The sequence below is a fragment of the Chrysemys picta genome, chromosome 2, assembly GCF_011386835.1.
Source record: "Chrysemys picta bellii isolate R12L10 chromosome 2, ASM1138683v2, whole genome shotgun sequence".
NCBI classification, from domain to species: domain Eukaryota; kingdom Metazoa; phylum Chordata; order Testudines; family Emydidae; genus Chrysemys; species Chrysemys picta.
This window is the reverse complement of record NC_088792.1, coordinates 68,010,897-68,025,611: the sequence shown is the minus strand read 5'-3', so window position 1 is coordinate 68,025,611 and position 14,715 is coordinate 68,010,897. Positions and strand designations below refer to the sequence as shown.

General features: G+C 43.0%; 2 protein-coding genes across 12 annotated transcripts in view; one reads left to right on the top strand and one right to left on the bottom strand.

Annotated features, from left to right (window-relative positions):
- The window catches only part of SCRN1 (secernin 1), a 52,351-nt gene extending 40,105 nt beyond the window's left edge, over positions 1-12,246 (top strand). For both annotated transcript variants that reach the window (XM_005297014.5, XM_042861869.2), the window contains exons 7-9: positions 1,686-1,866; positions 7,094-7,253; positions 7,580-12,246. In XM_005297014.5, coding sequence (XP_005297071.2) covers positions 1,686-1,866; positions 7,094-7,252 — 340 coding nt within the window. In that variant the 3' untranslated portion in view covers position 7,253; positions 7,580-12,246. The remainder of the gene's footprint in view (positions 1-1,685; positions 1,867-7,093; positions 7,254-7,579) is intronic.
- Positions 1-14,715, bottom strand: part of WIPF3 (WAS/WASL interacting protein family member 3) — a 96,480-nt gene that overhangs the window by 29,457 nt on the left and 52,308 nt on the right. For 6 of the 10 annotated variants that reach the window (XM_065587037.1, XM_042861845.2, XM_065587038.1 and 3 more), the window contains one exon: positions 9,347-10,600. The exons of the other annotated variants lie outside the window; for them this stretch is intronic. In XM_065587037.1, coding sequence (XP_065443109.1) covers positions 10,494-10,600 — 107 coding nt within the window. In that variant the 3' untranslated portion in view covers positions 9,347-10,493. Of the gene's footprint in view, positions 1-9,346; positions 10,601-14,715 lie in introns of those variants that run through there. 10 annotated transcript variants of the gene reach the window in all.

Genomic DNA, 14,715 nt, shown 5'->3' with positions numbered 1-14,715 from the left:
TAAATAAATAAGGGCTGAGTTTCGGGGAGGCTAATGAGCCTCAGGTGCATCTGAACTCTCTGTCTGAACTTTGTCTCCGGGAGTCACAAGGCTTTTCTTCTCATCCACGCTCCCCATTGTCCCAGGCCCCAATAGGAAACCACGACAAAATGAATGTATGTTAGTCTCAGTGCAGTTCATTGGGCAAGCATCCTCCTCACAAAACCCCCAACATAAGGCACTGGGCAGGTGGGGTGGTCTATCATCTTGTCTAATTGGTACTCTCATTGGCCGTTTCTGCAGATGCCAATAATTCAGTGAGCTTGTTTCTGCAGATGCCAATGATTCAGTGGGCTTGGAGACTGAACTGTCTCCCTTAGCAGTGGTCATTGTAGTTTAAGACTGAGCTGAATTGTTGGGACAGTATGTGCTGCTCCTGCTTCTGCTGTTCTGAGAGCATTTCCATCTCCATGGCTGTCAATCAGGGACAATAGGTGCAACTAGAATACAAATAAAGAATAACAGCCCATCTCTGTATGCTACTGTCACTTCTGCTTTACATGCCTTCTCTTAAAAAAATCTGTAATAAAAGACATGTCTTGCCCCAGTCTGTTTGGGTCAGAATCTTTTGATGGCAGGGCTTCTCAAGAGTGATGGATAGAGCAGCAGTGATAGACTTCAGTTTCCTGCTCTATCATTAGTTTTCAAACTTCTTTTCAAAAGTCTCTCCCCTTTTGGCATGCTCCTTTACACTGGCTGTAGGGCATTGCCTTAAAAAACAATTTATTAAAAGTATTTTCTCTTGTGTTCCTAACCAAGAGGTTAGATCTAGATTTTAGGTATGAAATTCCCTTAGGTTAGGGACAGGTTTCAAATGTATTTTGAGCTCCCATTTAATTCCAGATTCAAGTGCTTTGTTTGATGAAAAGTATTACAGTATTTTCTGTGTAACCATTTCCTTATCCTTTCCTTGACTTCCCAGTTCGGACACTGGTGGTCAATGCCAAATCTTCAGAGATACTTAGTAGGTTGTGTAATAACTGGCCAAAAATCTTCCTCTAGCCCTCATAAGTGGATGGCTTTAAATATATCCACCTTCAGTTTGTTTCAGCAAAGAAATTCTGAACTGAGTGCAGGACTTAAGACTTATATTGTGTGAAGAGCTTTATTGATGTATAAATTGCTGCTGTGTAAATGTAGGAGAACTGGGAAGTTTTAGGTTGGGAGACTGGTTCTGAGCCAGTTAATTTCTTTGAAAACTCTAAGCACAGCTCCCACAGACTACTTAAAGTGTGGGATGAGAGAACATGAAGGAAAAAAGAAAGCAAGAGAGTAGTATGGGGATAAACATTGGGATTTAAAGATGATCAAAACATTTACCCTCTTCTCCCTCCCCCCCCCCCACAAAAAAAATCAGAGGAAGGAAGCTCAATGCTGTAATTCACAGAAATGGGGAAACGGACATGGAGCGGGGAAAGCGAGGTTAATATGTAAAACTTTGCAGGACCCAGTGTTTTTGAAAGTAAATGGATTTTTCTTGTGGCATGTTTTCCTATATTAGAAGAGGTTATTTTTGTGCCATATCTGACCCCATCCTGCCACAGTAATATAGATATGCACATGCAATACTGTTCAATGAGTCTCTGTTGGCAAAGTAGCCTGGCAAAGTAGAACGTCACTGTGAATAAGGTTCTCATCTCTTTCAGGTCCATATTTAAACCTTTCATCTTCGTTGATGATGTCAAACTAGTACCAAAAGTTCAATCGCCTTTTCTTGGTGATGACGATCCTGTAAAAAAGAAACCTCGGTTCCAGGAGAGGCCTGACCGGAGACACGAACTGTACAAGGCACATGAGCGGACCCGATCTGTCACTGAGAATGATCAGGTAAAGCCTCTAGGACTTGGAGCCTTTAGAGACAGGTTTTTTTCTTAAGACTAATACACCCGGGATCTAAACTGCTGACTGTGTGAAGAAAAGTTTTGAATGTTTGCATGACTTATGCTTCATTCTTTCTAGAAAAATTTCTGTAAAATCTTTTTCCACAGAAACCTTTAAATCTAATTAAAAGAAAATAAGTGGGTTCCTCCCCCTAAAAATCTGAATAGAGGCTTAGAAGTTAAAATGGAGGAGTGAACACTTTGGCCATGGTTGGTTGCATTCTTTTCATATTAATTTTTGTAAACATGGAACTAAAAAAAAATTCCCACTAGATGTTGGCAGAGTTCATTATTCAGACTCTCAGCTTATAGAATTTTAAGACTATAAAAGTTGTCTGCTTCTGTCTAGGGCTCATTCGTGGTGGGGTTTTTTTTCTTTAAGTGCTGCATTATTGAACACTATCAAAGTTTAGAGAATGTTTACAAAAACCTGACAGGTCACCCAAGTTGCCCCTTAAAAAGAATCAAAGGGAAACTTACAAGAGCCTGCAAAACTCATGTAAAATCCCTCAAACTTTCAAAGGCTATCATTGTACATATGTGACATGCGGGGCACAATCCAGACCAGTGGGGGGCTGTGTCACCTCTGCCTTGCAACCTTGTGTACCTTACAATGCCTTGCTGATGTAGCTCCCAGCTGGGCTGCTCACAAAGAGATTTCCAGCATGCAAGCCACATCCTGTCTGTGTGTAACTGCAGCCTGCCAACTATACCCGGGCTCTCACCAGCCTGGGTTATACTGCAGGGTGACCACAACAAATTCCCAGTCCTAGATCTTTCCTCCAGAAATGTATGTCCTGTACGGCCCAGCCCTGTTCTGGATAGTATAAATATATTAGGTCTGTTGTTCCTATAGGGGAATAACATGCCAGTTTATTACCTTAAAGACACTTCAACTTAATCACACTGGATTAGATAAAACAGTAAAACAAGTTTATTAACTACAAAGAGATTTTAAGTGAGTATAAATAATGAGGCATACAAGTCAGAAATGGTTACAAGAAAAATAAAGACAAAACACTTACTAGTATCTACTTAAGAAACTAACTCTGTTGCAAAGCAAACTTTCTCGCCACATGCTTCCAGCAGATTACTTACCAAACTCTCAGGTCAGGACCCTTCCCCCAGAGTCCAATGGTTGTTTCTTTTTGTCTTTTCAGGTGCGGAGAATGAGGTGGGCAGAGAGGGGCGGGGGAGTCCCTTGGGGTGTTTGTCCCTCCTTTTTATAGTTTCAGTCCCCCCTTGAAAAACATTTCTAGCTAAGACCCAGAGACAGAGTCTATGTGAAAGGATATTCCCTGCTGGGTTATTTTCACATCTTTGAACTTCCTTTGTGTTCCCTCCTTGCTTGATGACTCTGTTTACTGCTTAAATGCACATTAAGGCAAGCACACATTCCTTCATTAAATCAAGTCTGTCCTATTGCCTGGGCGGAGTTGTGGGGTTTGAAACATGTGTTAATAACATCATACAGGAGAATCTTATTGCTTCATGTACAATGTTGGCACACATTTTATCGGGACAATACTGACCAGCAAATTGAGTTTCCAAATGACACCTTACAAGGCATACCTTGTACAAAGATTATTACAGTAGCATGTCAGCTGTGAATACAGGGGTATATTTGGTCACAAGATACAGAGTTATTTTGAAGGTTTTGGGGATGTGTTTATAAAACTTGGGTCACATAGGATCGTGGCAGGAATATCACAGGTTGAAATGTATCCCTGAGTACTGAGATGCTGGAGTATGGAATGATTCATAATGTATAATTTTTTGTTAAGGGGACATTCAAGATATGACATCTTATGCAATTCCTGTTTCAGCAATCGTGTGTGTTCACACATTTGTTAGTGTGAATTTTACAAACTCACATTTATGGCTAGTCTTGCACATCTCATCTCTTGCAATGGAGTGGAAACAAGATATTTTCCTTTTTGTACCTCAGAGCAGGAATTTTGTTTTCCCTCTACGAAGAAGTTTTTAGAAATTACCAGGTTGAGACAGTTCTGTCTGTATCCACTCTAGTAGGGAATGTATCTAGAATTGGTTGGTGTGTTTGAGGCTCATGAAGTCTGTCAGCAGAAAGCACTGTGTATCCCACACCAGATGGTGCTGGAACATGAGTGGGTAAACATCACATGTATAACTACACCTTACCCTGGGTGGTGTGGGCCGCCTTTGGGCTACAGGTTGATCAGTATTGGTCCCCTCAGCATTTGTGTAGCCTGAGATGTCCACTCTTGTAAAGGCCGTGAAAAAAGATTTCCCTTGAGGAGAAAGTGACCTTAAACCAAGCAAGTCACAAAAGGACCACTCTACAGATGGTCAAAATTGTCGGAACGAAATGCCTTTCTCACCGCAGCCACAAAAAAGAGGACAGAATAAAAAAGTAGGTAGCTATCATCAGCACAGCTCCAATTATTAAAATCCACACTGGCTAGCAGTATAGAGCACGTCAGCATTTCCTCCCCATTGTCCCAGGCTCCCTCCTTGGTCTTCACCCTTCCACCCAAAATCATTGTAGCATACTCAGTCCTGTGTGGGGATGGATCTGATGATCTCTCTTGCGAGACCGCCAGCTGCCTCCTCTCCCTCTTGCTGTGCTGCACAAGGAAATGAAGGAGCTGGCAGAGAATGAGAACAAATGTTGTACTGGGGGTAGTAGTAACGGCACTGTCCTCAGCAGAAAGCAAGAGAAGCCTGCGTCGCCTGCTGACAGCCCCATTCAGACTCCCAGTGGTGGAATTTAAGAAGGAGAATTTAACTGCAAACCCTCCAGTTAGATAAAAGGGGATCCAATTGCTCGAGGGCACTTACAGAAGGGTTCTGCAGCTGCAGATAACAATAATCAGCACCAGTGTTCTGAGGATTCAAACACTGGTCTGTTGAATTAAATCCAGGAATGGCCAACCTGTGGCTCTAGAGCCGCATGCGGCTCTTCAGAAGTTAATATGCAGCTCCTTGTATAAGGCACCGACTCCAGGGCTGGAGCTACAGACGCCAACTTTCCGGTGTGCCGGGGGGTGCTCACTGCTCAACCCCTGGCTCTGCCACAGGCCCTGCCCCCACTCCACCGCTTCCCGTCCCCTCCCCTGAGTCTGCCGTGCCCTTGCTCCTCCCCCACATCCCCGAGCCTCCTGCGTGCCACGAAACAGCTGATCAGGAGGTGTGGGGAGGGCTGCCGGTGGGTGGGAGGCAGTGGGAGTGGGGGAGGGGGAAAGCTGATGGGGGGCCGCTGACATATTACTGTCGCTCTTCGGCAATGTACATTGGTAAATTCTGGCTCCTTCTCAGGCTCAGGTTGGCCATGCCTGAATTAAATCAATAATCTGCCATTTTGGCAAACTATGTACAGGAGGTTGATGACTCCTCCCTCCCATTTCATCAGCAGCACAACCAGGTAAATACAATGGCTCCACCAAACGCCATACATCATGAAAAACCATCCTACTTATTATATCTTCTCCTAGTGCATCTCATTCGTTAAGGGAATGAAACAAGATCTAGTTCATTTTTTTTCCTGCAAGATTCATTAGACACATGCCTTCTGATTCTTGAGCTAATAAAGGAAAAGACTGTTCATAGTGTGTTCTTCAGAGGAAAGGACTATCGAAAATCCTCTTTTAACACAGTGCCACCCTAAAACTAACCCCATCCCACCCTAGTTCTGTACCTTTAAATGATGGTATTTTCTCTCTGAAAAGTTATGTTTTTCTTTACACAAAGGCCTAAGCCCAAAAAGCAAACAGACCAGCCTATTCCTGTTTAAAACTTTCTGGCCTCAACCTGTTAGTTTTCTGCTGTCAGCTGGAGAGTCACATAGATTCACAATCAGAAAAGCCTAGCAGACCTATGGTGGTGATGGAAGTAACTGCTACATAAGATGACTTGAAGGCTTCTTCAGTAAATATAGATGGTAAAGTTTAACTTACCATGTTTAAAATTTAAAAAAAATGGCGGTAGTGGATTTGGAAAATTAATTTGAGGCCAACCTTCAAATCATGGAGAATAAATAGGAAAGTCTGGCTGAGTCAGCACACTCTGTATGAAAAGTATTCAATGTTCTCATGTGAAATTTTAGAACACCCTTAAGAGCAAATATAAAATTAACCAGGGCCCATGATGCTGAAACTTTGGATTCTTGATACTCTGAAGCTTAGCATAAGTGACTCTGTCCTTTTGGGGAAGACCTATAGAGCACCAATAAGAGAACCTGCAAAAGCCACAGCAACCCTTACTGCTAAAAATGTTCCTCCTTAGAGTGAGAATCTTGTTCGCAGCTTCCAGAATCAGTGAAATAGTCTACAAAGACAGAAATGGCATTTTCTTTTCAAGGAGTCGGTTCCAAAACACACAGAGCAGTCCTGCTACTTGCTGCAACCATTCACAGAGACTGAAGTAGAAAGTGCGCTTTTATGCTAAAAACTAGCTAAAGCAATATATTTTCTGGAGAGGACTTTCTACATAGAAACTGTTGAAAAGCAGCAGCCTAGTAAACCTTGCAGCGTCTGATAGAGACGCAGCCCCTATTCCGGGTTGGAATCTCTCTTCTCTGTAACTTAGACGTAACATTTCATCTGTCTTTCACTTTGATGCTGTTTGACTGTACAGAGGTTAAAAGGTAAAAGGGCAAACTCATTAATTTTAACCCTGTGACTAAAGCTAGAGTAAAGAGGGTGATGTTCTGAGGGATACTGTTCTACATTCTGTTCTCTGTACCAGTGCCTGTTTTTGGAAAATCCTTCCAGGAACCCCTCGGTGACTTGCAGTGTTTTTGTTGTTAATGAATTTCCAGACTTGAGATGAATCAAATAAACTCTTTTTTTTCTCATAGTTATACAAGTTTTATCCCCCACTCTCAAGCTGTGCACAATCTTTAAAGTTCTTATTTCTTTTGAATTTACTACTCACTATTTTACTAGTGTTGTTTCTTGATTACTCGTCTCTATTGTTTGTTCTGCATGTTAAATGATAGACCATTGTTTTCATTTTTGCTTAGGGTTCTACCACACTAACACAGAAGAAAAAAAATCAGTATGGGATGTGTGTGTGTGTGAAGGAATGGGACGTTTTCAAATAGTGTGACAGTGCCCCCACAGCAGAGAGGAGTAGTAAAAAGTCACCTGAATTTGTTTAATGGGTACTTTAACTTGGCTGTTTCTTGCCTTTAGGATAAAGGTCAGAAGCTGATGAGGATTATGTTAGACCTTGAAAGACAAGGCTTAGAAGCTATGGAGGACATCCTCACCAGTACAGAGGTTCTGGATCCTGCTGAAGTAGTAGACCTTTTCTATGACTGTGTCGATACAGAAATTAAGTTCTTCAAGTGAAGTAAGCAAATGTTTTAATACTTTGATTTAGAAACTGCTAAGCTGTCAGAAAAGCAGCTCATCTGCATATGTATAAATAAGATGTATAAATGCAAGACTTAGTCTGATTCAGATTGTGCTGGTATAACTTCAGTGGTGTTACTCCTGGTTTACACCACTTTAAATGATTGTAGAATCAGGCCTCCATTATCTTTATGTCCCTTTTGATACCTCTCTGAATGGATTGTCTCAAAAATCTTTTTCCTTTATACAATGTTATAGCCTCTCTGAGTTTTCCATTTGATTGTTGCTGTATGTGGATTTTAAACCACTGTTATCTCATTTCAGCCACAGTGGACACCATTAGCCTTTTCACAAGAAGACTCTATAGTTCTTCGAGCCTTGAAAGATAGTCTCCCATCCACACAGCTGAATTTGCAGGAGGAAAACAAACAAACAAAAAGGCTTCTGTCTTTCTAGAAAAATGTTCCTCAGTAGCTATATCGAGTTAACAAAATTGCTTTCCTTTGTCCAATCATGTGGTGGTCCTGTTGTGTGTGTAGTGAAAGGAGAGAGTCACTGATTGGCCCGTGTGTGCATGCCAGCTAATGTAGTGCAGAATGTTTCATTGTTTGGGCAACAAAAAATTAAAACAAGGAATAACTTCATTCCAGTGTAATTTCCATATAATCTTTTAAAGCAAACAAATGTTTTTGTTTTATTTCCCCCTGTATAGCTCAGGCTAGGTAGCAAAGCTCAAATGCTTAGAATTTCACAGGTACATGTATGCTTACCACTTCACATTGGAAGCTACAGAGGTTTTAAAAACAAAAGCAGCAGCACCTGACAGTCTGAATTACAGATAAGGCCTGGTTCTGAGCTTGCTTGTGTAACTCTGTTGGCTGCAATGGAGCCACTCTGACTTATGCCAGAACACATGAGCAGAATTATGCCCTTGGGACTCAGTGCTGCCCTCACCTATTCATACCTTGGAAAAACAACGATTGCACTTGTGATGCCTGGTAGGTTTTTTTTTTTCCTTTCCCTAAAATTCATAGTACTGTGTATTGCAGGCAGAATCAAACTGAGTGCCTAGTATATTATATAATCAAATGACTTCAAGGCAGCATTGATAGACACATCAATGCAGTGACAACTCAGTCAGAACACTTTTTTTGTTAGAATAGAGGCTGGGCATTGAAGATAAAATTAGGGACAGTAGTCTGGCTGTGGGACCATATTGCCGTATGAAAGACAATTCTGTGAGATCTCCAAATGGTATATGCTGTTTACAGCCGGAGGAAATCTTCAATTATTTAGTACAAGAAAAAGGAAGTGATTGTGACTGAGTTGTTGCCTACTCCTTGCAAGGCACAAATTCACAGTGAAGCTATGATCTGAATGTTACTCCTTTACAATCTGCAAAGAGGAGGATACAAATGGTTTATTTGCAGTTTTTCATCAGCACACCATTTTACCCTCTAGATTCATATTTGGATTTATGTGACTTCAGTGATTATCTACTTTTCGTGTGCTCTTGCCCTAACTCCTTTACTTTAAGAAGAGCATTGATCAAGGGAACCTTCTTAACTCATGACACAAGGGACAATATTAGAGCTGGGTGGGGACAAGGTGTTAATTCCCACCCATTGAAATATTGCAGCAGCATCAACAAAAAAGTTTTTCTTTTGGAGGGAGGTTGATGATTGAGAAGAGAAGCCCCCACTGAGGAACTGAAGTTTCTCAGAAGGGGAGCATCAATTTACCACTCTTTTGACACAGACAGTGTGTTTGGGGCTGCACCCAACCCCTACAAAATACTTAGCCCTCAGCTGCTTGGAATCAGAGTTAAACATCTTACAAACACAATTTAAGGAAGTTTTTACTAATGCTTCATCTGCCACTTCCAGCTATAAATCCATTCAGCAGACACTTAAGTCTATATTTATGCTGTGGCTACACAAACCATATACAGCCATAAAATTATCCATTTCAGTTTACTTGCTTTCTATTAAAGTCCTGTAGTGGCTTTATCAGCTCTCCTCAAACAACAGTATCAATCCAACCCCCCCCCCCCCCAAAAAAAAAAAAAAACAACCTAAGGAATCCTTGTGGCACCTTAGAGAATTAACAAATTTATTTGGGCATAAGCTTTCATGGGCTAGACTAGAACATGAAGTGAAAAAATACAGGAGCAGATATAAATACCTAAATAAATCCAGGTTATTGTAGAATACAATTTCAAAAAGATCTGCCAGTGAAATACGTCTGGGCTCAAACTGATTTTCTGGTTGTTATTCCCCTTTAATTCTCTTTGTATCCCCTTTTGGGTTTTTTAATGTGTCTTTGTTTTTTAATTTACCTCCCTTCTTTCATAAGTACTATAATTCCAACTTGCTTGAAATGGAAACAGGACAGAGGTGATCCACACCTTTCTAGGAGTCCTACACTCCGTGCCCTTGACTTTGCAGGTAACGCTGAACATGTCTCTTAGACAGTGTAGCTGCCACTCCAAGTATAAGACAGTGGCCACTATACAAAGTATCCAGGTAACCTCAGTAACTGTTCAGAGGTGAGCCGCTGTGTACTGTGATATTTTACAGTGCATGAGATGTACTATAAAATGATATGATTTATATCACTGTTTCTGCAATTCTCTTAATATGCTCCCGGCAGGGCCAGGGAGCCATGGGAGAGGGGAGATATATAAACCTTAGCCTAATTAAGGCGTGGTTCCCTGTAGACGAGGGAAGGTTACCTCAGGTTAATTGGAACACCTGTAGTCAATTAAGGCCCTGTCAGGAACCTAATAAAACCTCCCTGCTTCAGGTAGAGAGGGTTGTGTGAGGCAGGAGAGGGGACTGGAGTTGGGTTGCTGAGACTTGAAAGACTAGAGAACTGGTGGAAGAGAGATGCCCTCCCACAGCGTTAAGGACCAAGGGTAAGAAACCTGCAGGGGTTGTGAGGGGCTGGGGCTTAGAGTGAGGAGTAAATCCAGACCGCTTCTCTCCTCTACCACCTTCCCGGGCCACTAGTGGGGCCCTTTCTGCCACAAGAGCAGGGGCAAGGGGTGGGGTCCTAATCTCTCTCTATTCTCTCCCCTCCCCGCCCCCAAACTGTGAAAAGCATGGGATCCACCATACCAATATCAGCCATTTTGCCACTGCTGCTGTACATTGGATCATCAGCAATTTAAAACAGCCAAAGCAATAGTGTGCAACACAACTACATCCATAATGTAAGGTGCCAAGGAGGCCAGTGTTCAGCAGCATATATAATACAAACCCATGTGCTGCCAAAGCGAGGTAAATGTAATGCAAACATAGCCAAGCAATGGCAGATTGGAGTTGAAAGTTTGCTTGTCAGATTCTGAAATAAAAAAAAGATGAAAATAACTTCCTTTGGCACACACTGTCCCAAAAATGTTACACTGCGAATGACTGTGTCAACCATTTCATATAGTCCATAGCGATCCTAAAACTACACCCAAACCATGGAATTCCAGCAACTGGATAGACAGGCTTGTGCATTAGGGAAATACAGGCAGGCAGTGATTATTGTGCCTTTTGCACCCATGTATTGGATTCTCTTACACGTAAATGACTAATTCATTGTGTGTAATCATGTTCTATGTTGCCTAGGCAGTGTTGTGGTAAATGAAATATCAGAGTGTATATACTGATTCCCTGAAGAAGAGCTGGTCCACTTACATGAAACAAATAAGTAAAATGTCTCAAAGACCCTTGTGGTCAACTTTTTTTTTTTTTTAAGTTGATCCTCCATCTTGCTTCTGTAAGTGCACTCTGTGTACTGCAGCCATGGTTAAAAAGGGAAAAATCAAATTCCCCCAAACTGGATATTGTACTCGGCTCCTCTCTAGTTGTAAGACAGGAGTTCTGCTTAGAAGGGCGACGTCTTCTGCTCTAAAAGCACACAAGTGAGATGAAAATGCTAGTGTTCTCATTCTCGCACATTAAGGCTCTGATCCTGCAACTTAAGCGCAGAATGCTGTACCTCCTGAATCCTCTTGACTTCAGTGGGGCTTGATGTGGTTCAGGGATGCTCATGCATGAAGTCACTTGCAGGATTGGAGCCTCCAAGGCTTTAGCCCACAGGCTGTGGCATAGAATCACAGAGCCTGGGGCAACAGACCTTGGGCTTGTGCTCCAGTGCTAAAGACACCTGTGTAGATATTGCAGCATAAGCTGGAGCTTAGGCTCTGAAACCCCTCCCTCCCCCCCGACTTCAGAGCCTGATAGGGTGACCAGACAGCAAATGTGAAAAATGGGGGTGGGGGGTAATAGGAGCCTATATAAGAAAGACCCAAAAATCAGGACTGTCCCTATAAAATTGGGACATCTGGTCACCCTAGAGCCTGAGCCTGAACATCTACATAGCTATTTCTAGTATAGTGCAAGCCTTGAGTCTGTCAACCCAGGCTCAGAGACTCCTGGCTGCAGGCTGCCATTGGTTGTGTAGATGTATCCTGATTGTCCACAACTCAAATAAGCTCTTGCACTAAACCTGCCCTGAATTATGCTGACAAGCATTACGTGAAACACAGTATGTTGTAAATTAAAATACCTGTGCTGACTTGCTAAATTCTAAAATATGTTTAATGCTTGCAGGATAAAGACACTAAACTTCAAAGCCCGTGGAGTGGGTGGCACAGAGGCATTGTTTCACATTCACTCTGAATTCTGGCTTGGCTATGTTGAGCAAAAGGGGGCAGGGAATAAAGATGTCCACTTTAAATAGAGTGCACTGTTTTGTATTGTTCTCTGCAGCTAGTGCCCACCATCTCATGCAGCTATTTTCACACAGCCCTGTTGCCTGTCCGGGTGTGTGTCAAGATATATGCCGTCAGACTGAATCAAGACACTGCAAAGCTTGTTTGGCTAAATTTCTCGTGGGAACTAATATGTATAGGTTTGCAATCATGCTGTGGGAATTATGTATCTGTGGGGAACTGCTGTTTGGAAAAAATAATAAATAAATTCATTTCAGCACCATGAGCCAGGTACTTAGTATTTTGTACAAAAAATTTCACCCTGCAAAGTCCCTTTGAGCCAGGTGTTCTCTGGCCATTGCCTATAGTGCATTTTAAAAAAAATAAGGGCTGAGGTTGAGACCCTCTCTTGTGTATACAATCACTGCATGCACTTCTCCATAATACTGGAGAAAGCAATACCCTCTTCAGTTACTGATTTCGAGTGTTAGTTGAGTGTTGAGTCAGTGCCTTACTGACTGGGCAGAAGCATCAAGGATTCAGTCATGGATGCTGAACCACCAAAGTGTAGGAGTAGTGAAAATAATTTGGTTTTGTTGGGGGGAACCCCTAGGTGTTTGTATCATCTTCCATGTTTTTAAATTTCTATGGGCACATTCATGTGCTGGTGTACATACAATGTAATGGAGGCCAAAGTTGCCTGCTACCTCAGCCTCTGACAGTCAACAGCCACTTTCTTTACACATCTGACTGCATGGGAAAGTCAGCCAGCACCATGAATTGTATAAAAATGTAGTAGGATGAAATTTTGGGTACAGAGGAATTTTAAATAGTTAAAGCTAGATTCACAAAAGGATTTAAGCACTTAAACCCCAGATTTAGGGATCCTGCCATTCACAAAATGCCTGCTCAGGTGCCACAGCACCAACTAAGCTCAACAGCTCAGACCTCTAGAGGCAGGCTTAGACAAACCGACTCGGGGGAGCAAGGACTCCCCCCTTGTAACTTTTAGCCCACTAGTTAGGGTACTCAGCTGGGATCTGGGAGACCTCTGGTGGGGGGGGAAACTAACCCCTGGACTATGGGATAGTCTGGTGTGGTGCTGCAGATAACTTAAAAAAAAAAGAAAAAAAAGCAGGGGGCCAATGAGTGTGTGTGTGCACGCAAACACGAGACTCACTGTACTGTGGTTGCTAGAGAAATCACACAGGAGACCTAGAAGCCAGTGACTCTTTAAATTTTTTTTATCTACAGCGGAACAGCTTAAAGAGGAGCGACAGAGGTGCCCCTCCCTGAATATCCCACTGGAAAGGTGGCAGATGCCTGTTCAATGCCTTCTCCCTCTCAGGGGGAAGGTGTTGTCAACCAGGGTTTTCCAATATCCTACATTAGTATCCTAACCACAGTTAAAGGCAGGTTCCCTCCTCCTCCCACACTTCTAGCTGAAGTGGCATGGGCATCTAACTCCAAAAAAAGGGGGTGGCAGCTGAGATTCCCAAGCACAGCAAGGCACTCCCCCTGCAGCCCAGACTTAGATGCCTACTGCAGAGGGGTGGGGATTGGCTTCTCCTATTGGCTAGCTTCTGTGAGGCACCACCTAATGCCCAGGTTATCAAAACAATTTTTGGTGGCCTCAGAGTGCACTGGTGGTTGCACTGACACTTTTTCCTAAAAAACGTAATTAACTTTAAGAAAAACAATTTAAATAGGCAGATACACACCCAAATATTGTAATTTTTATATATATATGTATTCTGAAGACTCAAAAATAATACTGTGAAAATGATATTTGTGAATATCACTTTTCACAGCACACTTAGGCATTGGCTACATTTGCAAGTTACAGCGCTGTAACTCACTCCCCGGCCACACTGGCAGGGCACTTGCAGCGCACTTGCAGCGCTGTATCTCCCTGGGTACACCGCTGCACCCACCACATCTCCAAGAGGAATAACAGCTGCAGTGGAGTGGCTACGACTCACGGGTGTGAGTGTAAACGCTTGCAGCGCTGTACTAATCACCTTGTCAAGTGGCCAATGCTCTCCATTGTTGTGACCGGCTGCAGGAATGCGGAAGTGCCGGTTTCAAAGCTCGTACCACAGAGAAAAGCAAACAGTTTGCAGCTTGCTTTGAGTGAGTGAATGAATGAGCAGGGGGCCGGGAGTTTGGAACTTGCAAAATAGAGAGCTGCCTTGCTCCAAAAAGCACTCTCTCTCCCGCCCCACATTCCCTGTCACAATCCACCCCACCCCGTTTTGAAAAGCATGTTGCAGCCACATGAATGCTAGGATAGCTGCCCATAATGCACCGCTCCCAACACAGCTGCAAATGTTACAAGTGTGGCCACACCACTGCGCTGTCAGCTGTCACTGTGGACAGGCTGCAGCGCTTTTCCCTACTCAGCTGCACAAAGACAGGTTTACCTCACAGCGCTGTACAGCTGCAAGTGTAGCCAAGGCCTTAGTAGCTACCTGGGAGGCTGTGAAAAGTGATACTTGAATGTTTAATATCACTTATTACTTTTCACAGCTTCCCAGAGAGCTAGTAAGTCTGCTGTGAAAAGTGATACTTGCTGAGAAAAGTAATATTAACCAATCCATGCAAGCCCCTGGACCCAGCCCTGAATGGGGGAGATTGAAGTGGGAGGCAGCAGGGTCCAGGGATGATGGGAGTGGTTGAGCCCTGCTGCTGCATGGCTGGAACCAGGGGTTGGTGTCTGCTGCATGTGACCAGAACCGGGGACAGGAACTGCATG